At 54.3% G+C, this 22,314-nt stretch overlaps 2 protein-coding genes across 10 annotated transcripts in view; one reads left to right on the top strand and one right to left on the bottom strand.

Annotated features, from left to right (window-relative positions):
* The window catches only part of BRF1 (BRF1 RNA polymerase III transcription initiation factor subunit), a 71,918-nt gene that overhangs the window by 28,967 nt on the left and 20,637 nt on the right, over positions 1-22,314 (top strand). For 3 of the 9 annotated variants that reach the window (XM_059915158.1, XM_059915160.1, XM_059915157.1), the window contains 2 exons: positions 13,572-13,603; positions 16,722-16,794. The exons of 1 other annotated variant lie outside the window; for it this stretch is intronic. In XM_059915158.1, the coding sequence (XP_059771141.1) occupies positions 13,572-13,603; positions 16,722-16,794 (105 nt within the window). Of the gene's footprint in view, positions 1-5,255; positions 5,370-13,571; positions 13,604-16,721; positions 16,795-20,545; positions 20,810-22,314 lie in introns of those variants that run through there. 5 more of the 9 variants (XM_059915167.1, XM_059915161.1, XM_059915163.1 and 2 more) reach the window with 3 other exon arrangements.
* On the bottom strand, positions 17,814-20,327 carry BTBD6 (BTB domain containing 6). Its single transcript, XM_059915156.1, has 4 exons — positions 19,900-20,327; positions 19,721-19,811; positions 19,461-19,579; positions 17,814-19,291 (listed from the first exon to the last, which is right to left on the bottom strand). The coding sequence occupies exons 1-4, from the start codon at positions 20,268-20,270 to the stop codon at positions 18,259-18,261; spliced, it is 1,614 nt and encodes a 537-aa protein (XP_059771139.1). The 5' UTR covers positions 20,271-20,327; the 3' UTR covers positions 17,814-18,258.

The following is a 22,314-nucleotide window of genomic DNA, read 5'->3' as shown; positions in this document are numbered from 1 at the left end:
GATGAGACAGCAGTGTGCGGGGAGTCCAGCGCTCTGGCTGGTGGGCCTGCCGGTGGTCCCCTCAGGATGGCCGTTTGGGGGGTGGCGGGGGGGGGGCACAAGTGTGACACGGTCCTCTCTGTCCTCTTCTGGTTGACAGCACTCCCCTGCCCCCATCCCCCAGCGGGGGTCCCCAGACTTGTGCTGGCCAGGCCTGGGCTCCCACCCCCCCTTCCTGCTCCTTCACCCTCCCGGCCCCCTGGCTTGATCTGTGTCTGCCACCCTGCCAGTGCCACCTCCTTTTCTTCCACGTAAATTCCAAGCCCCTAGAGTGCATTTGAAGGCTTGATTCACTCTCTTCTCCTTGCCCCAGGCTGCCCTCCTGTCTCTGCTGCCTGGGGCTGCACTGGCCCTGAAGACAGCACCTCCCCCTCCCCGACCCACAGAGGGTAAAGCCCTCGCTGGGACAGGCTGAGGAGAGACCTGCTCTCGAGACCGTCCGTCCCTGGGTGGGCATTTGGCAGAAACTTTCAGGCTGTGAGCAGACACCCCTGTTGCTGCCGGGCAGGTGACCCGGCCAGCGCGTCTTCCCGAGCTGCGTGTCCAGATTGTTACTGCAGCTTTTTAAAAATTTATTTATTTATGTATTTTAAAATATTTATTTATTTATTATTTATCTGTTTTAGCTGTACCAGGTCTTAGTTGCAGCACGTGGGATCTTCGGTGTGGCACGTGGGATCTTTAGTAGCGTCACACAGACTCTTAGTCATGGCATGCATGCGGGATCTAGTTCCCAGAGCAGGGATCGAACCTGGGCCCCCTGCATTGGGAGCGCAGAGTCTTAACTACTGGACCACCAGGGGAATCCCCTCCCTTTTTTTTTTTTATTTTAACATAGACCATCTTCAAAGTCCCTATTGAATTTTTTACAATATTGCTTCTGTTTTATGTTTTGATTTTTTTGGCCTTGAGGCATGTGGGATCTTAGCTCCCTGACCAGGGATCGAACCTGCACTCCCTGCATTTGAAGGCGAAGTCTTAACCACTGGACTGCCAGGGAAGTTATTTATTTATTTATTTATTTATTTGGTTGCACTGGGTCTTAGTTGTGGCAGGCGGGCTCCTTAGTTGCGGCTCGTGGGCTCCTTAGTTGTGGCTTGCCAGTTCCTTAGTTGCAGCACGTGGGCTCCTTAGTTGTGGCATGTGAACGTTTAGTTGCGGCATGCATGTGGGATCTAGTTCCCTGACTGGGGTTCGAACCCAGGCCCCCTGTATTGGGAGCGTGGAGTCTTATCCACTGTGCCACTAGGGAAATCCCACTGCAACTTTTTGTGAAACACATCCATGGGAGGTGTGTTTTTGCCCACAGCTATTTTTTAAGTCTTTGGTATTTACTGGGTTCCAGCCGAGCTGCCAGCAGGCCTGTGTATGAGCAGGTGAGCCCTAGCAATGGTCTAGGCCAGGAGGCTGCTGTCACCTGTCACCCTTTCTGTGTAGAGCTTGCCCACGGCCACAGCAGTGTCCTGCCCACCGCGACCTTCAGATCTTCTTCTCTCCCAGGCTTCAGACACCGGGGGTCTTGTTAACAGCGGTTCAGGTCTGCAGATCTGGGGTGGGGGGTGGGCTTCCAGACTGAGCTTCTGTCCCTCTCCTCAGGTTCACCTGGGGATCTTCTTTCTTGGAGGGCAGTGCAGCTGGGGACTCCCTTCTCCCCAGCCCACCATTACCTGCTTCCCTCCGCCCCTCCCCCTCTGCTTGCCTCCCCAGGGACAGCCTAAGAATTGAAGAGAATTGTTTTTTTAAATAAATTTATTTATTTTATTTATTTATTTTTGGCTGTGTTGGGTCTTCGTTGCTGTGCGTGGGCTTTCTCTAGTTGCGGCAAGTGGGGGCCACTCTTCGTTGCAGCGCGCGGGCCTCTCGTTGCAGTGCCTTCTCTTGTTGCGGAGCACGGGCTCTAGGCATGTGGGCCTCAGTAGTTGTGGCGCACAGGCTTAGCTGCTCCGCGGCATGTGGGATCTTCCCGGACCAGGGCTCGAACCCGTGTCCCCTGCATTGGCAGGCGGATTCTCAACCACTGCGCCACCAGGGAAGCCCTAAATAGACTTTATTTTTAAGAGCAGTTTTAGGTTCACAGCAAAATTGAGAGGAGGGTACAGAGATTTCCCATACCCCCCAGTCCCCACACATGCACAGCGTCGCCCGGGATGGGCATCCCCCAGAGCGGAGCATTGTTACCAGTGGTGAACCCACAGTGATGCCTCATCATCACCCAGAGTCCGTGGTTTACCTTGGGGCTCACTCTTGGTGTAGCACATTATGTGGGTTTGGGCGAACGTATAATATGATGATATGCATCTATCATGATGGTATCATGCAGAGAGTATGTGGTCAAGAGAAGGCCTCAGGGTGGCTGATTAGCGTTTATCAGCAGGCACTCAGCATCACTGGGCATGAGGAAGTTGCAAATTCAAACCCATGCCAGGCAGAGATGGAGAGGACCGCCCAGTGTTGGCCAGCCTCGGGCCTCTGGAGCTCTGTGACCTGCTGGCAAGTGTGTCCTGCCTGCCAGCGTCCAGTGGTGCTGAGCATGGGCACACCCTGGGGTCCAGCAGGCATGTCCTGGGCCGAGGCCGGGGCTGGGCGTCTGCGTGGAAGGTAGCCTCCCTGTCCTAGCTGCCCTCCACCTCTCGGCAGTGTCTTTTTTTTTTTTTTTAATTTTTTATTTTAAATTTTAAATTTTATTTATTTATTTATTTATGGCTGTGTTGGGTCTTCGTTTCTGTGCAAGGGCTTTCTCTAGTTGCGGCAAGTGGGGGCCACTCTTCATCGTGGTACGTGGGCCTCTCACTGTCACGGCCTCTCTTGTTGCGGAGCACAGGCTCCAGACGCGCAGGCTCAGCAATTGTGACTCACGGGCCTAGTCGCTCCGTGGCATGTGGGATCTTCCCAGACCAGGGCTCGAACCCGTGTCCCCTGCATTGGCAGGCAGATTCTCAACCACTGCGCCACCAGGGAAGCCCCTCGGCAGTATCTTTTGATGAACAGAGTTCTTAATTCTAATGAAGTACAATTTATCAGTCTTCTCCTTTGTGATTAATGTTTTTGTGTCCCGTTTAAGAAATCTTTGCCCCAAATCCTGGAAATATTTTCCTGTGTTCCCTTCTGGAAACTTTTGGTTTTACATTTCCCATTGGATTGAGGACTTCTAAGGGGTTGGTCTGCGTGTCTGTTGTGAGGAGATGGTCAGAGTTTGCTGCTTTCCACTGGGTGTCCAGGTGACAAGGTGCCATCTGCTGACAACCATTCCTCCCAGCGCACAGTGGTGGCACCACTGTTTTGAACTTAGGTGGGGGTCTATTGCTGCTGTCTCTGACCCCTTCTGCTGGTCTGTTTGTGCCAATACCAGACTGTTTTCAGTATGGCGGGTTTATAACCTGTCTCAGGATCTGTGGCATGAGACCTTGAATCCAAGCTCTTCTTCTGCCTCAGGGGTGTCTGGGCTGTTCGTGGCCCTCTGTTTTTCTGTATAAATTTTTAAATCAGATTGTCCATTTCTGTAAAAAAAACTTCTGGGATTCTGATTGGGGTTTGTGGATCAATTTGGGGAAAATTGACATTCATTTTAACAATACTGAATCTTCCAACCTATCAATATCCCTTCTTTCTTTTTAAATTTATTTATTGTATTTTTTTGGCTGCGTTGGGTCTTGGTTGCTGCGCGCGGGCTTCTCTCTAGCTGCGGCGAGCAGGGGCCACTCTTCCCTGCAGTGTGCGGGCCTCTCATTGCGGCGGCTTCTCCTGTTGTGGAGCATGGGCTCTAGGCGCGCGGGCTTCGGCAGTTGTGGCATGCAGGCTCAGCAGTTGTGGCTTGTGGCTCCAGAGCGCAGGCTCAGCAGTTGTGGCACACGGGCTTAGTTGCTCCGTGGCATGTGGGATCTTCCCGGACCAGGGCTTGAACCCGTGTCCCCTGCATTGGCAGGCGGATTCCCAACCACTGCGCCACCAGGGAAGCCCTCCCTTATTTCTTGAGGTGTTCTCTGCTTTCTCTCATTTTTGATGAGGAGGTCTTACACTTTGTTCGTTAGTTTTATTCCTAAGTATTTGTGTTTTGAGCTAAGGTAAATGGTATCTTTTGTTTCCAGTGTATAGAAGTACAGTTGAGGTATGTTGATGTTATATCTAAAAATACAAAATTCAGTGAGTAATCTTACTAATTGAACTTTGGGATGTCTTGTTTTGTTTTCTTTTTCTTTTTTAAAAATTTCTATTTATTTTTGGCTGTGTTGGGTCTTTGTTGCTGCGTGTGAGCTTTCTCTAGTTGCGGCTAGTGGGGGCTGCTCTTCGTTGCGGTGTGTGGGCTTCTGATTGCGGTGGCTTCTCATTGCAGAGCATGGGCTCTAGGCGCGCGGGCTTCAGTAGTTGTGGCACGCGGTCTCAGTAGCTGTGGCTCGCAGGCTCTAGAGTGCAGGCTCAGTAGCTGTGGCGCACGGGCTTAGTTGCTCCGCGGCATGTGGGATCTTCCCGGACCAGGGCTCGAACTCATGTCCCCTGCATTGGCAGGTGGATTCTCAACCACTGCGCCACCAGGGAAGCCCTCTTGTTTTGTTTTCTTAACGTATACAGTTGTGTCTGCTGCCAGTTTTAGTTGCTCCCTTCTGATCTGTATGCCTGTCATGTGTTTCTCTTGGCCATCTGCACGCCTGTGGTGCCCTGTGGGGTGTGAAGGGGTTGCGGGGGCCGGGGGGGGTGCATCCTCGGCTCTGTTCTGGCTCCGGAGAGCGTTTCCAGCCCTTTGCCTTAGACGTCTGCTCTAAGATACCTTTATCAGGTAACAGGTTGAAGGTGTTTCCTTTTTCCTAATTGCCAGGAGCTTTTATTGTGAAGGGTGTTGAGTCATCTATGTATGTATTGGTATGATCATCATGTGGGGTTCTTCCCCTTAATCTGTGCCGAGGTGAATTACACTGACTGATTTTTTGTGGTGGGGGGGGGGGGTTGCCACGCCACGTGGCTTTCGGGATCTTAGTTCCCTGACCAGGGATCCAACCTGGGCCCCCTGCAGTGGGAGCTCGGAGTCCTAACCATTGGACCAGCACACTGCCTGATTTTTAAGGTTAAACCACCCTTGCATACCCAGATGTGGTCATGCCAAGTTACCCTCTCCAGGTATTGCTGATATTTTGGGCGGAGCTGTGCTGGTGGCCTGTCTTCTTGCAGTGCCCTCGTCAGCTGGGTGTGTCGCAGTCGTGCTTTTGCCCCGACACCGCTGGGAGGTGCCCCCTCGCGCTCTGCACCCTGGGCAGTGCAGCGGTGACCAGTACTGCGTCCTCTTGAAACGTTTGGGAAAACTCACAGCGAAGCCATCGGGGCCTTTAGCTTTCTTTGTGGTAAGATCGTCCTTGTGGCTTCAATTTCTATAGTAGGTGTGGAACTATCCAGCCTTTCTGCTTCTCATTCCAGTTTTGCTAGGTTGTATTTTGCAAAGCCTTTGTCTGTGTCACTTCAGAGACCAGATGTATCAGAGTAAAGTTATCCTTAACATTCCCGGTTTCCCTTTCGTGTCTGTGGCACTTGTAGTGACGACCCCGCTGTCATGTCTTATGTTTGTAATTTTGCCTTTTTTCTCTTTGATCCGTGTTGCTAGGGGTTGCCAGTTTTATTAGTCTTTTCCTTGGTAATGGCTTTGTTGAGATGAAATTCACCCGATATGTTGTGCAAGTCACTGGTTTTCAGTTACATGCACACAAGTGTGCAACCGTCACCACAGTCAATGCTAGAGCACTGTCATCGCCTCGGAAAGGACGTCTCTCATGCCACCAGTCCTAAACGAGCAGCAGCCTGCTTTCTGCCACTCTCTGTTTGCCTGTTCTGGACATTTCATGTAAATGGAATCATATAAGCTATCATTGGAGCTCTGTGTTTAACTCTGTGAGGCACTGCTGGACTGTTTTCCAAAGTAGCTGGACTATTTTGCATTCCTGCCAGCAGTGTAGGAGGGTTCCAGTTTCTCTACAGCCTCACCAGAGCTTTTATCAGCCTTCTTAAAGAACCAGACTTTTGCTTTGTTGTTTATCTGTATTGTACGTTTATTTTATATTTCATTGATTTACTTTTATTATTTCTTTCCTTCTAATTTCTTTCGGTTTAATTGACTATTTTCAGCTTTCTTAGGTTCTTGATTTTCATTTTTTCTGTTTCTCCTAATACAAGCATTTGAGACTATAAATTTCTCTCTAGGCAGGTTTTAGTTACATCACACAGTTTTGATGTGTAACATTTTTACTATGATCAGTTCAAAATATTTTCGAATTTCCATTTTTATTTCCTTTAGATATTAAGTCATTTAGAAGTGTACCACTTGTTTTGAAAACAGTTGGGAGTTTTCTAGTTATCTCTGTATTATCAGTTTCTAGTATAATTCCATTGTGGTCAGAGGACAAACACTGAATGATTTCCCTTTTTTCCCAGTGTGCTGAGATTTGATTTACAGCTCAGCGCATGGTCTATTTTGGTGGCCGCGTCATGTGCACTTCAAAGGAATGGGTATCTGCACCTGTTGGGTGGAGCAGTCTATAAATGTCCATTAGGTCAAGTTGGTTAGTCCCGTTCAAATCATCCTTGCCGATTTTTCAGTCCCCTTGTTCTAAAGAAGAGTGTTAAAATTCCCACTGCAGATGTGGACTTTATCTACTTTTCCTTTTATCTTGTTTGTTTCCCATTATATTCTTTTTTTAAAATAAATTTTTTTATTTTATTATTTTATTTTATTTATTTTTTGTTCTTTTTGGCTGCGTTGGGTCTTCGTTGCTGTGCGCGGGCTTTTCTCTAGTTGTGGCGAGTAGGGGCTACTCTTTCTTGTGCACGGGCTTCTCACTGCGGTGGCTTCTCTTGTTGCGGAGCACGGGCTCTAGACGCGTGAGCTTCAGTAGTTGTGGCTCGTGGGTTCTAGAGCGCAGGCTCCGTAGTTGTGGCGCATGGGCTTAGTGTCTCCGCGGCATGTGGGATCTTCCCGGACCACGGGCTCGAACCCGTGTCCCCTGCATTGGCAGGCGGATTCTTAACCACTGTGCCACCAGGGAAGCCCTCCCATTATATTCTGATGCTGTGTTAAGAGGATACAGATTCAGGATTCTGTATCTTCCTGGTGGAAATGACGCTTAACATTATAAAATGTCCCTCTTTATCACCAAACGCTTTTCCCCTTAAATTCTACTGTGTTGGGTGTTAGTATAACTATACCCGCTTTCTTTTGCTGAGTATGTGCGTGGTCTGTCTTTTCCCATATTTTAAAATTCAATGCTTTGCGATATATTTAAGGTATGTTTCTTATAAGCAGCATATAATTGCTACTGAACCAAACTTAGGTCCACTTGCCCACACACAGTAAAGCCAACCTACTGACACTGGTTGTGGTGAAGGAAAGTGCAGGGTTTATTGCAGGCGCCAAGCAAGGAGTCCAGGCAGCTAATGCTCAAAAGAGCCAAACTCCCCAGAGGCTTTCAGGGAAAGGTTTTTAAAGACAGAGTGGGGGAGGGGGTTGTGGGGGCACGATCAGCTCTTGGACGCTCTTCTGATTGGTTGTTGGTGAGGTAATCGGGAGTCAGCATCCTCAGCCTTCTGGTTCCAACTGGTCTGGGGTCTACAGGCTTGTGGTCACCATGCAGTTAACTTCTTCCACCGGGTGGGGGTTTCAGTATCTGCAAAACAGCTCAAAGGGCGTGGCTCAGAATAGTACCTATTGCCCTTGAGGAGGAACTAAAGGTCCTTGCCTTTGTTTAATGGCCAAATTGGTATTATTTTGTCTTGCTTGACTGTTTTCCTTTCTTTCTGCAATTTTTTTCACTGCTCTGGTTAAATTTATTCTTTGACTAAAGTTTTTCTACAGACAAAAGGCAGATGGAGGGCTTGGGTGAAGTGGAGGAGTCCTGTTCTGGGAAGGCCCCATAGGGTCCTGCTCGGTTACATAATTATGTGTATTTGTCTAATTTTTTTATCTAGTCTTAAAATATTTTTTATTGGAAAATTTCATCCATTTAAATTCAATGTGCTTATTGATATATTTGAATTTAATTCTAATATCTTACTATTTTCTGTTTGTTCTCTGTTTTCCCTTTCTTACAACCTCTTAGAGTAATCAAGTATTTCGTTATTCTGTTTTCCTTCAAATACTTTGTTATTTATTTACTTATTACTGCTTTGGTGGTTACCCTAGAGACTGTGTCCTGTGCCCTTGACCTTAAGTTAGAAGCTGGCCTTTCCTGGCAGGACACGCTCGCCCGGGCCCTGCTAGGGGCACTGTGGGCACTGCTTCCCCAGCCGTTAGTGTGTTCACTCACACCTACCTGCTCTGACCCTTTCCATTCCTGTGTTTCTGTGGTTTCATCTGGGATCGTTGTCCTCTGTCTGAAAAACAGTATGCCTGCTAGGAAAAGACTCCTTCAGCTTTTATGTGAAAACATCTTTGTTTTGTCCTCATTTTGAAAGATATTTTCAGTGAGTGTGGAATCCTGGGGCAGCAGGTGTTTCTCCTGGAGCTGTACTGCTGTCGTCCCGCTTCTGCCTTCTGCCTTCCGTGGTGCTGTGGAGTGGGCTTTACATCATCTTGTCACTGTTTGAAGGTTACCGTCTCTTATCACTACCTGCTTTTAAGAAATATCTTTGTCTTTCTTTCAGGGGTTTGACTCTGATGTACTTAGATGTGGTTTTCTTTCTATTTGTCCAGCTTGTTATTTGTAGAACTTCTGGAATTTGTGACTTAATGTCTTTTGTCTGTTTTGGGGAAATCTTGGGAGGTATCTTTTCAGACATAGTTTCTCTGCCGTTCTTTCTCTGTTCCCTTTCTAGGATCCCAGTTACACACACGTTAGACCCTTTCCTCATGTCTCAGGTTGTGTTGTGTATTTTCCATTCCGTTTTTTTTTACTTTTCCTGTCTCTGTTTCACTCTGAATGTTGTCCAGTGACCTGTCTTGAGTTCTTTCATCCTTTCCTTTGCAGTGTCTAACTGGTTGTTAAACCCATCTATTAACTTCCTAACTTCAATGATGGTTTTACATTAGATTCTTTTATTAGATTCCAGTTCTTTGGTAAAATTCTCCGTCTCTGCAGTTATATGAAAGCCTTTAGTAACTCCAACAGTGGGGTCATTGGTGGGTCTGTTTTTATTGTCTGAGTTTTCTTTTGGTTTTGGTTATTTGGTCCTGTCTGTTGTCATACTTGGTAAGTTTTTATCGAAGTGCTGGATATAGTGTTTGAAAACCTGTGGCAACTGTGGATAATTTTGCGCCCGCAGGGGACTTCGTTTCCTCTGGCAGGCAGAGAGTTGTGGGGAGCTAGCCCGGGTTCACTGGAGGCTGGCCCGTCTGGGTCCTCACTGCACATCTTGGGATGTGCTCGGCTCAGGACCTGGGCAGGACCTGGCAGTGCCATCACAGGGGTCCCTGCCCACTTTCTCTTCTCCAAGCTGACTGCCGCTGGCCGTGGCGTTAAGCCTTTGCACCCTTGTGGCCGTGCGGAGCAGGAGCTGACCAGGGCCTGGAGGGAGCCTGAGTGCATGGTGTTTGGCCCACTTCTTGACAGTTGGGTCCCTCGAGGCTGGCTGTCTTGGAAGTCCCTGAGTCCTACATTTTATCTTCCCTCGGGTGGGACTCTGTGAGCTCCAGGCTGTGGCCTTGACCTCTGCCTTCTGCTGTGGGGGCAGCCAGTGCCCTGAGGGGGAGCAGGAGCAGCTGGCAGGCCCCCTGGCACAACAGGAAGCCCTTCCTTTTCCTAGGTGGCTCCTGGCTGCTGCCCGACCCCCCCCACCACGCACCTCCGCGTCCAGGCGCCGCCCTCCCTTGTCACACAGCCCTGTAACTCCCCTTGATGCCTGCTTCCACTCCCGGCCCCTTTGAGGATTGCCTCCGGGACTTGGGTGGTCTCTTCGAGCCTTACATCAGGGCTGCATGTCGCTGTGCAGGTACAGCTGCACTGCCAGGTGATAACCGGTGCAGCAGGACACCAGGGAGAGGTGTCCTGGTGGCCTTTGTCCTTGGTAGGGCGTGGCTGCGAGCTCCTGCTCTAAACAGAGCTGTGGGCCGGCTCGTGAATAACTGCCAGCTGGTGCTGGCTGCCTGGGGAAGGGCTCGCCAGAGCAGGGGGCACCCCGCGGGGTTGGAGGGTGGGTGGGTGCTGGGCAGGTCATCCTTCTCAGGGAGGTCGAGGTTTGGCTCTTTAGTGCTGATGGCACCGTTGTTCCTGGGACTCACCGTCTCGTGTCCGGTACGGCCCCAGGAGGGTGCTGTTGGCTCACGTGGCTGCACCCCTGGCCTCACTGTTCGTCCTAAAGTGCGGCGTCCACGCACACACATGACATTTCGGACCTCTGGATGTGCAGGGGCAGTTTTTCACCTGGAGAGACACTGTATCAGAGGCAGCGTAGAGGAATATCACGTTCTTTTGACCTTTACTTCTGCCTTATTTAAATCTCTGTAAACTTTTCCTTTGACCAAAAATGAGTCTCAGTTTAAATCGGGTCCTGTCTGTGATTGTTTTCCCAGCAGTGCTGTGTGGGCCCGCCAGAGGGTCTCCCATCCCCTTGGGGCGGAGCTACTCCTAGGCCCCAGGGGCAGTGGTGGCCCAGTGTGGGCCGCCGCATGCTTTCTAAACCCACTGGACGCACTCTGGTCTTTGGACCCTCAGGAACGTCCAGGATCTTCTGAAGGTGTTTTATCCGCCACCCTTCTTTGTGCTGATGCACCTCTTCTAGGACAGGCACTGAAGTGGGTGTTCGTTGAGCAGAAGTGCCGCTTGCTAGAACACGACTGGGCCCCAGGAGGACGGGAGGGAGACAGAGAGGCCGACAGAACTACACTCATGCTGAGCCAGGGCTTCACGCAGGCCTCGTCTGTGGGCTTACTTACCGTCCCAGCAGGTTTGGGGGTCTGGGGTCTCTGCACTGAGGTTGGACGCAGCTGCCTAGCAAAAGGGAACGGCTGCTGGGAAGGACGCTGGCCCAGGGGCCAGCCAGACAGGAGACTTTTCCAAGCCATAGAACCCCAAACGCCCATCAGCTGGACCCACTGAGGCCCGGGGGGCGTTGGGGGGCTCTGGCCCAGGATGCGGCCTGAGGGGGGCGCCTCGTTCAGGAAGCACGGAATTCAGATCATCCTGCTCAGAGAGGAACCAGGGCTGTCTAGACATTCCTGTGGACACGGGTCAGGTGTCCTGCCATTGTCATTTCAAGGACAGCAAATGTCATTTCATTGTAACTTGGTTAAAAGTTGAATCCCAATCTCCTTTTTAAAATATACACATTTCCCCCCCCCATCATTTTATTATGAAAAATATCAAACATGTGGCAAAGTTGAAAGGATTGATTATGCAGTGGGCGCCCCCCACCCCAGTGGCTCCATCCACACTTTGCTAGTCTATGCTCGGCCCCCTCCCACCCGCCAGCCGTCCCTCAGACTGTCCTTTTTTGGTGTTTTTCAAAGTAGGGTGCAGACATCTATCCAGTGCCCCCAAGCCCTTCAGCAGGCAGATTATTAACTGACTAGATACCAGTATTTGTTTATGGTTCTTATTTCCTTTTAAGGTAAAATTGGCATAAAACGAAATGCACAGTCTTCATCATGCCATTTGATGAGTTCTGAGGAGTGCACGTGTCTGCGCGACCAGGTCTTCTGTCGGGATGCAGGGCGGCACCAGCACCCCACCCCAGAGGCACCCGCTCTCCTGGTGACGCCCGTGGGCTAGTTTTGCTTGTTCTGGAACGCCCTGTCCGGGATGCGGGTGTGTGTTCTTCTGCAGGTCTGTGGCCTGGCAGGCCTCTGCCGTCTTGTCTCCATGGGGCGAGTGTGTGACAGGTCATCGGGTGTCTCTGTCGACGGACACCCGGGCTGTTCCCGGTCTTTGCTCTTGTGCCGGAGCTGCTGTGAACATTCTTTTGTCCTCTCCTCGTGGTCGGAGGCCCTCGAGCAGGGCCGGTGTTCCACTGGGCGCCCTGCCGGCGGGCGTGGCAGCTGCGGTCATCTGTTGCTGTTGTAGGGGTGCTTTAGTTTGCTTTTCTGTGATAGCTGCTGAGGAGGGGGGCTCTTTGCTTCTCTTCATGAAACATCTGTTCAAAACTTCTGCCCGTTTTTTTTGCATTTATTTTATTAGTATTATTTTTAAAATAGACTTCATTTTTATGAGCAGTTTTAGATTTATGAAGAAATTGTGCAGAGTTCCGTATTCTCCACCCAGCACAGAGTTTCCCTATGATCAGCTCATGTTAGTGTGCTGTATGTTACAATTGATGGACCCGTGTTGATACAGTACTGTTAACTGAAGTCCATAGCTGATGTGAGGGCTCACTCTCGGTGGTCCACGCTCCACGTGTTTGACGAGTGAAAGGCCACGTGTCCGCCGTCGTGGTGTCATACAAGCGGCTTCGCTGCCCTGAAAATCCCCTGTGCCCCGCCTGTTCATCCTCCCACCTGACCCTTGGCAACCCCTGACCCTTTCACCGTCTCCAGAGTATTGCCTTTTCCAGAATGTCTTAGAGTTGGAATCTTACGGCATATAGTCTCTTGGTTATGTTAATTTGTTCTGTCGTCACCGATTCCTGCTCATATATTTACGGTGGTCTTCCTTTCATTTCTTGTGATTTCACTTCTCTTTTTTTCGAAGTTCTTCTCACTGGTTTGTTGGTCTGCACTGTGGCATTATCTGTCTTCCTGTGACTACACTCCCTGATGAAACGTCTGCCTTCATACGGAGAAACAAGGTGCCTTTGATTCAAGGACCTTGGAGGCCATGTTCAGACACTCGCCGCCTGGTGTGAGGCTTTGGCATTGGGACTTCCTTTCTCCTTGCTCTGTTGGGCCCAGGATTTCCCTCTGGACACCTGGTCTGGGCTCTGGTTCAGCATCATGGGGATTTCTTAGTCACTTCTCAAAGCCATAGCACATCCATGAATGACACTAATTTCACTTCATTTGACAAGTTGCCTTTCTCAGTGGCTTGTGTTTTATATTTCTGTGTATGTGTCTGGCTCAGTTTTGAATCGCTTAGGACATATTCTGGTTACTACTTAACCATCTGCTGAGAGCAAGGACAGGTCCCACGCCAGAGTTCCCACAGCTGCCCCCTCAAGCACCAGTACCGTAGTGGTGCCTGCCGGCCACCAAAGGTGGCCTGGTGTGTGTGTCTGTCCCCCAGGAGCCTTGAGTCCTGGGACAGAGGACACTGCTGGGCACCCGGCAGCCGCTCAGTGGATGCTCGTGAGACTCAGTGAGTGTGGTCGCGCACTTCTTGGGCAGGCCGGGGCAGGAGGCCCCCTCGGAGCAGGGGACCCCTGGCTGGGCAGAGCCCACACAGATGCGGGGGCCGTCCTGCAAAGGCAGTTGCACTCCAAGAACCGTGTTGCAGGCCCGCACCCCAGCTCCACTCCCCCTTGTCCGGTAGTGACTCGGAGGTCTCCCAGAAGGTGAGCCCTGACGCGGCTGCCTCACTCTGCCGTCATGGTCCAGTGCCGAGCTTAGGTCTGCAGCCAGGCTCTGCCTCCTGGAAGTTGTCGGGTGGCCGGAGCCTGTGGGCCTGGGCACTGCTCCTTGACTCCCCTTGCAGACATGCTCCTTGACCTCAGCGACCTGCTCCAGGTAGATGCATTTCCTTTCTCAGTCCCTTTCCTGCCCCGGTTGGGAGGGTCCACAGGCGAAGGACACACAGGGTGTGGGTCTCTGTTTGGAAACTGGCAAACAGAGTGGGTAGGGAGACAGTGGACACAGGGTGATGGTGTTGTCCCGGGGGCTGGGCAGCCCTGGCCTTAGAGCCAATGGAGAGACCCAGGTGAACTTTGTCCAAGGCAAGGGAGATTCTTTAAAAGAAAAAAAAAATGGACTCACATGCATACGTTTTAAACAATATAAAAACTTACATTTACAGTCTATTTAGAGAAACTTGCTTTCTGAGTTCCAGGAAGGCACCTCTCATTTCCAAATGCCTGACGGTAATGGGAAGACCCAACAAGAGGGACACCTGTGTGGACGGGACGCTCACGGGGTGGGAGCAGCGCTGGGGCGGAGCCGCTGCAACTCCGCACTTGTCCCTAGTGGTGGCGCTGGGGCTGGGGTGAGCTTGGCCCCGTGCCCTGGAGCTGGGCTCTGTGGCGATCACTCCGCTGAGGGCTCGGAAGGAGAACTGATGTCGTGGAAAGCAGCCGTGACCGCAGTGTGAGGACTCATGCAGGAGTCGCAGGAATCCCACGCCCCCGGGGAAGCTTCCTCGCGAGCCTGGCGCTGTGCTGCCCGGGTGCTGGGCCTTCAGTACCCTCGGTGCCGGCACACAGACCTTCACTGAACTCAGATGCCGCCTGCATTTGTGTTCTCCCAGGTGCCTTTATAAATGGCATCTCTCAGGAGCCCTGTTGAAACATTCAGGGGTCACGCTAAACATAATCCCTTGGAATTGTGAAAATCCAGCACTCCATGTGCCGTGTTTGGTCAGGGCAAGGCCACGTGGCCTGGTTTCCATCCTGGTGACTCCCCAGGAAGGACAGGAGTGAGGGCTCGCACAGGACAGCGCTCCAGAAGTGCTTGGGCGCCGCTTGGGAGGGAGAGGGAGGTGTTCCAGTACTTTCTTGCTTCACACCTTGGGAAGCGGGACACCAGTCAGGGTTCAGGTGGGAGAGGGTGACAGAGTAGATGCTCCCACTCACCTGGGGCTGGATCAGGGCCCAGCGGAGAGTCACCGTGCTGGCCAGTGAGACCCCGTACGTTCAGGCTGGAGCCACACAGACAGTTTTAACACCTCAGGTGGAAGGGTGAGCCTCGGGCCCCCTGGTCTTGGGCAGAGCCCAGCCTGGGCACTGGGAAGGTGGGAGGTGACCTGGCCCCGCCTGGGAGGGGCTGGGACAGGCTCAGCGCTCACAGGACACACGTGTCTGCAGCTGATGTGGGTGTGGAGCACGCGTGTCGGGCGAGGGTCCCACTCGGGGGCTTGCACTGCCGAGGGCTGGGCGCTCGGAGGGCGTGAGCAGAAGACCCAGGGCCCCCTCTGTCCTCGCTCACACACACGCCCAGGGCCCCCTCCGTCCTCGCTCACACGCACACCCAGGCAGGCTTCCTCCCGGCTTCAGCTCACAGCCAGCACCCTCTGCGCCCTGGGGGTCCTGGCAGGACGTCCCTTTGTGCCCCCTTATAGTGAGGCTGACACAGAGGCACTCGCGTGCCTGGGCCACGGCCCCTCAGAGGCCGAGCCGGGAGCCCTCAGGGTCTGCGGAGCCTGCCCGCCATGTGCTAGGGGCCAGGGAGGGCTGGCCACCCACACACAGCCGCGGACACGGGAGAGTGACCGCCAAAGCATCTCTGGCAATAACCACGCATTTTACAGGCATATCCTTTTTAAAATTTGATTTTCCACTTGAAGTTGTTCAGAGAACGCTTTCCTGCAGCATTCAGGCTTCGTCTGCCTAGGTCCCGGGGTTGGGGTGGTGGGGGTCACGGCGTGGGCAGGCAGAATCGGGATGTGCTGCGGGGAAGGCGGAGACGGCACGCCGGGTGGCAGGTCCGTTCTGCTCTGGTCTCAGCGGAGGGTCGGGACGCAGGAGCCTGGTGGGAACCCAGCGGAGGGAGGTGCACACCGACACGCGCGTTTCGGTGGCAGGCACCCCGGGAGCCCCCAGCCCTTGAGATGGGGATCTTGGAGGAGGGCAGAGTGACTGCCAGTGGGGTGGGGGGTGCCCTCTGCTGCCTGGACAGGGAGGCCTGGCCCCCGCTGGGAAGGCCCCAGGCTGCCTGGTGCCCACAGGTACCCTCATCTCCTCCCCTGAGGAGACTCAATGTTGTACCATTCCTTAGCACCCTGGTCCCCTGGTGGCAGCAGGCGCCCGTGTGCCATCTGCAAGCCCCGTGATGGATATGGCACACAACAAGGTCTTCATTCTTCCTCAGCACCTTTTCTGGTGCCCTCTTGGGTGCTGGGCCGAGGGGCTCACAGGCCAGGCTTGATCGGGTGAGGGAGCTCTCTGAGGCAGAGGGCCAGTGCCAGCCCTCCTGCGAGGCCCGAGTCCTGTGGGCAGGGCTGGGGTGAAGACAGGTGGCCAGGGGTTTCTCCAGCTCCGGCTGGGCCGGCGAAGCCCACAGCTCGGGCCTGAGGCGAGAGCCTGGGCTTGTCTCGGATCTGCGCGCCATCCACGCCTCCCCTGCGCCGCTCCTGCCGCCAGTCCGCTCAGCAGCGCCCTCCCCGCGAGCTGCCCAGCCCTTGGCCAGCACCAGGCAGGCTGGGAGGACAATGCCCGGCCAGGCCCCGGGCTCAGTCGCGCCCGGGGAGGTTCTGGCAGGGGACTGGGTCAGGGGCAGGCTCCACGGTGGATCTGGACTTGAGGTGGGAGCGGTGGAGGCTCACTGAGGCCTGCAGAGCCCCACAGCCAGGACTGAGCTGGCCCGTGGGGACAGAAGAGGATGCCCCCGTGAGCCCCTGGGAACGGGGGAGAGGAGTGGCCGTGGGCCCCGCAGTAGTGGCGCCTTGCGCACTGGATGATTCTGCTCGGCCAGCTACTCTTGAGGCAGCTTTTCTTCTCAGCAAGTTCAGTCGTTGCTGAGATAGTGGTAGAGTCTAAAAAAGCCACCTGGGAGAGGGAAGGAGTGCCCTGGGCTGCTCTGGGGGCTCGTGTGGGGCAGCAGGGGGGGCTCTTAAAGACTGAACGATGAGAAAAAAAAAAAAGCAAACACTTCCTGCACATGAACGCCCTTCTTAGTTGTGGTGTCTTCATGACAGGTGAACGTTTACGTGCTGGGGAAGACGTTCCTTCTTTTGGCGAGAGAGCTCTGCATCAACGCACCAGCAATAGGTACTGTGGGGCTTACGGGGTGCGCTGCCGGTGCTCTGGGTGGGAGGGTGGCGCGTGCAAGGGCAAGGGCCTCACAGGGAACAAGCGTCGCCTGGAGGCTGCCAGGAGCCCAGCAGCCTGGGGGGTTATTTCCGGTTTAAAACCAGAACGCTGTGGGCAGTGCCCGCAGGTAGGGATGGAGTGAGACGAAAGTGCTGCGTGGATGGGGGCCTGTCTCTCCACCTCTCGAGGAGCACCCTTGGCAGCACGGTGCCTCGGGGTGGGCAGGCCCCCTGCAGACAGAGCCGGGCCTTTCCCAGCCACGGTTGGTCGGCCTTTATGGCAGCTTTACCGTGAGGACTGTTTGCACAGTTGGCTTGGAGGGGCTGCTCCCTCCTTCACCCATCAGCGTCTAGAGGCACATCTCCTTGTACTAAGGAGGTGGTGTGTGGGGCCAGGGAGGGTGGGCAGGGTGTGCAGTCCTGGGTCACCCACAGGGTGGTCCCCCGGGGCCGGGAGGCATGGTCCAGCAGGGTGGGCCCGGAGGAGGAGGGCCGCAGGCACAGGGAGACCTGGGGCTGGGGGCTGTATCCCTGTGCCGCGTGACACGGTCCCTCCCTCCAGGGGTCATGCGGAGGTTTTTCAGAAACAAAGCAAATGCCCAAGGAGTTTGCAGCAAGGGAGGATAGAGGCAAGAGGCTCAGCGAGCCTGCCTGACGCCATGGCACGCGCGGGCAGGCTGCTGGGAGCCCGAGGTGGGAGTCCGCCCTCGGGGGCAGGAGCCCTGGGCCCGGCAGAGCCCCCCCACGCCCCCACCCAGTCGAAATCAAACAGTAGGATTTTGAGCAGCCAGTGACACTCCAGGAAGTAGACACAACCTGACACCTGGCTTTTTCTAGAGCGGTCTGGCTGCAGCCCGGAGAGCAAGCCCTCCCAGATGGCGGAGGCCCGGGCTGCCGGCAGAGGGCAAACTCGGCGACGGGTGGGCCTCTTGGGAGTACCCGCTAAGCACTGTTAGGGCAATTTGAGACTCGCAGTCGTTTATCTACGTGCGGCTCTCATTTTGTTAAAACTTTATTATGAAAATCCACTTAAACAGGTGAACTACTTTAAGTGACTTTTCCCATTTTGGATTTGAACTGAAGATCTTAAGCTTAGAACCACTTAGAATAGAATCCAAGAGGATGCGAGAGATGGCAAAGCCCTCAAAGCAGGCGGTGTGGGTGCCCCTTGGAGGGAATCTGGAGCCTGCCTTGTGCCCCCCAAATCTGCCCTCCACCTGGGACGTGTGCCCCAATGTACAAGAGATGCAGAGACCGAGGCTCTGGCTGTGCAGGAAAGTGTCTTGTGTCACAGCTTCAGGCTCCAGCCGACCACTTGCAGAGGAGGCACGCCGCGAGCGCAACCTTCGAGGTGGCGGGTCACGGGCTGCCTGTAGAGAAAGGGCCTGCCACTCGCCGTGCACCCCTGCCACCCCACAGCGCCTCAGGCGTAGAAGATGAGCTCGGGGATCTGGCCGCCCTGGACCCCGGTCCCGTTGGTGCTGTCGGAAGAGCACTGGAACTGGAAGGTCACCTTCCCGCACTGCACCTCGGTCATGCCCTCCTGCCCGAAGTAGCTGAGCTCGCTGCCATCCAGGACGGCGCTGGCGGTGTAGAAGGTGTCCTGCTCCACCTGCACGGGGTGTTCAAACCAGACTGAGAAGGTGCTGCTGGAGCCGTCGGAAACAAACGTGGTCAGGTTCTGCGCCAGGACCACCCCCAGCCGCTTGAGTTCAATCTTCACGCTGTACTCGGCTCTCCCGGAGCTAGAGCCGTACAAACCCAGACCCGCGATAAACACTCTCCTGTCCACGGCAAACTGGATGCTGTCGCAGCGCCCGCGGTAGCGCCACTGGTTGCTGCGGTAGGCGGAGGACTGGAAGCGGTGGCACGTCTGCGGGGCGAGGCCCTTCCTCTTGGTCAGGGGGAATTCGAGGAGGGGCTTGTTGGCCGCCGTGTACCACAGGAAGATGTTGTGGGTCTCCTCCAGCGTCAGGATGTCCGACTGGGCGGCGCCGTTGGCGAACTCCTCCAGGGTCATGGTTGGAATTCGGACCAGGTAGAGGGCTGGCCCCAAAACATGCCTCTTGTTGCGCGGGGTGACCGGCAGGCCCTGCCGCTTGCACTCTGCCTCGGCCCAGCTCAGGACTGCCTCGAAGACCACAGCCTCCTTGGTGTTGAGGGCCTCCCGCGTCACGATGATCTCCAGCGTCTGCCAGTCAATTTCACAGAAGCCTTCGGACCTCAGGGCCATCTCAGCCTGAGCATCGATGACCTCCCAGCAGCGCTGGGTCAGCTCGGGCTCCTCAAACAGCCGGCTCTGGGACAGCAGCACACAGGCGTTTTTGGCTTCCAGACTCGTCTCCAGGAAGTTGACACAGGCTTTTGCTAACGCGGGGACAATGTACTTCTTGGCGGCATACAGAGTGGCCAGCACCGTGTCAGCTTCCAGGTCAATCTCGTCACTGTACATGTACCTAGGCAGGACGGGGCCAAGTCACAGGCTGCGTGGGGCACGCCGCGCACCCAGGGCCTGGGACAGGAGCCCTCCGTCCCTGTGGACTTCAGGAAGCTGCAGGCAGCTGGCTGGCGGAACCAGGCAGCGAGGAACCGCCCCATCCTTGCACCCTGAGGAGGCAGACTTACTTCAACAAGATGAGAAAAGCTGTAGGTTCCACGTCAGGGATGTGGATTTCTGACTTGACTTCTGCCAGGTCCCCGTAAAACATGGCATAAAAGACAGAGCTACCCACGGCCAAGACATACTGCGGATGAGAGAGAGAGAGCTGCCCTGAGCCCTGGGCCCTCCCTGCCCCCAGCGGCTGCCACACCCGGGAAGAGGACCGTCCATACTCGGGAGGCGGCCGGTCGCCTTTGGGAGCTCAAAGGGCCGAGCCTCTACCAACCTTGTGGGCAGGCACCCTCCGGGCCGCGCCCGGGGGCCCCACGACGAAGTGCACGTCGGCCATGAGCTCGTTGTTGAACATCAGCGCGTTCCTGCAAAGGGCAGAGGCACAGGACACGGCTCGGGGCTCGCGTCGGCGCGGGGCGCGGGCAGGGGCGGGGGCGCAGGCCCCGGGCTCACCTCTCGCGCAGGGTCGGGTGGAAGGACTGCCAGTTGGGGCTCTCCAAGTTGTTGTTGTCGAGTGCGGGCGGCGCGGGCGCGGGCGGTGGCAGGGCGGGCAGCGGGGCGCTGGGCCGTCCCTTCCTGCCCGCGGCGGCGGCGGCGGCGTTGCTGTTGGCGATGTCCGTGGCGGTGGCGGCCGCGGCTGCGGCGCCGGCAGGCGCATAGAGCTCCGCGGCCATCTTCGCGGGCAGGGCGGCCTCCGCGCGCGGGGGCGGCGCGCCGTGCGCCCTCGCGCCGCGCCGGGGCCTCGGGGGCGGCTCTGCGAGCACCAGGAGCGCGGTGAGGCACTGCGCCACCCGGCCGTGCAGGCAGGCCAGGGGCAGCAGCATGGGGCCGCGGCGGCCCTGCGCGCGGGGGGCCGGCCTGCCCGGGGCGGCGGGCGCTGCTCCCTCGCGCCGCCCCGCCCGCCGGCCAGAGCCTCCAGCCCGCCCGCACCGCCGCGGCGCCCGCGCGTCACGCCGCGGCGCGGCCCCGCCCCGCGCGGTCGACGTGCTCGCCTGCGGCTCCGCCCCCTGCCCGGCTGCGCCCCGCGCGGCGTCGTGCTCGCCCAAGGCCCCGCCCCTTGTCCGGCCCCGCCTCGCCCCGCCCCGCCCCGCCCCGCGCGGGCGCTTGCTGGAATCCCGCAGCGGAGGTGCGGGAGGGACCGTGTGGGCGCGGGCCCGCGGCGGAGCGGCCGGCGGCGGCTTTGGTGGTTTTGGCGTGGTCCAATCTCTGCGCGGGACCCCGACGTGGGGGCTGCCCCTCTTCGAGGCCCACTCTGCAGCCTGCGCGCCTGTGCTGTCCGGAGTCCACGGGGCTGTCAGGGGCGGAAGGGACGGGATGAACTCCCGGAGAGACGACCCCCCTGGGTGGCCGTCCTAACTAACAGGTGAGGTGCTGTCTCACAGGGGGTTTGAGTTCCTCACGGTCAGTGATGTGGAGCACCGCGTCAGGTGCTTGTTGGTCACCTCTGTGTCTCTGGAGAGAAGTCTCTTGTACTCCTTTGCCTCTTTTTGAATCGGGTTGGTTTTGTCATTGCTGAGATTTAGGCGTATTCTACATATTCTGGAGATTTATCCCTTACCGGATGCATGATTTGCAAGTACTTCCTCCCATTTTGTAGGTGGCATTTTTCACCCTGTTGACTGTTTCCTTTGCTGCACAGAGGGTTTTAAGTTTGGTATAGTCCCATTTGTCTGTTTTTGCTTTTTGTTGCCTGTGCTTTTGGTGTCATGTTCAAGAAGTCATTGCACATTCCAATGTCATGCTCTTCCCTTACGTTTTCTTGTAGGAGTTTTATAGTTTCATGTCCTACGGTTAGGTCTTTAATTCATTTGGAGTTGATTTTTGTATATGATGTGTGAGATAAGGGTCCATCTTTTTTCTCTTGTATGTGAGTGTCCAGTTTTCCAGCACCATCTGTTGAAGACGTTACCCTGTCCCAATTGTGTAGTCTTGGCACCCTTATCAGAGATCATGTGACCATGCATGTGTGAGTTTGTTTCTGAGCTCTCTATTCTGTTCCATTGGTCTATATATGTCTTTGTATCAGCACCATAGTGTTTTTGGTTTTATCTTCTAAAATTCTTTTCCTGGTGAAAGTAATTTATTTATATATTTATTTTTCTTTATTACTTCTTTTTTCCTGTATTAATATTTTTTCCTAAGATGGAGGTTTTTAACCTTTTTTTTTAATGTTTCATTTGGCTTTAGAATATTTCCATTTCCCCTTTTTTAGCCCTCTTTGCAACACTCATATAATCTTTTTTTAATTAACTTTTTTTGAAGTATAGTTATTTACAATATCGTGTTCGTTTCAGGTGTACAGCGCTGTGATTCAATTATACATAGATACATATGTATATACATATACATGTATACTTTTTCAGATCCTTTTCCCTTATAGGTAATTACAAAATATTGAGCATAGTTCCCTGTGCTTTACAGTAGGTCCTTACTGGTTATGTATTTTATATATAACGGTGTATATGTGTTAATCCCCACCTCCTAATTTATCCATCCCCCCCCCCTTCCCCTTTGGTAACCATAAGTTTTCTATGGCTGTGAGTCTTTCTGTTTTGTAAATAAGTTTGTACATCTTTAATATTCCACATATAAACAATATCATATGATATTTGTTTTTCTCTGGTTTACTTCATTTAGTATGATAATCTCTACGTCCAACCATGTTGCTGCAAGTGGCATTATTTCCTTCTTTTTTAAAAAATTTTTGGCTGCGTTGGGTCTTCATTGCTGCGCACGGGCTTTCTCTAGCTGCGGGAGAAGGGGCTTCTCATTGCGGTGGCTTCTCTTGTTGCGGAGCACGGGCTCTAGGCGCGTGGGCTTCAGTAGTTGCATCACGCGGGCTCAGTAGTGGTGGCTCGCGGGCTCTAG

This window comes from Balaenoptera ricei, chromosome 2 (genome assembly GCF_028023285.1).
Source record: "Balaenoptera ricei isolate mBalRic1 chromosome 2, mBalRic1.hap2, whole genome shotgun sequence".
Lineage (NCBI taxonomy): Eukaryota > Metazoa > Chordata > Mammalia > Artiodactyla > Balaenopteridae > Balaenoptera > Balaenoptera ricei.
Note: the sequence above shows the minus strand (reverse complement) of the source record. Positions and strands in the feature narration are given on the sequence as shown.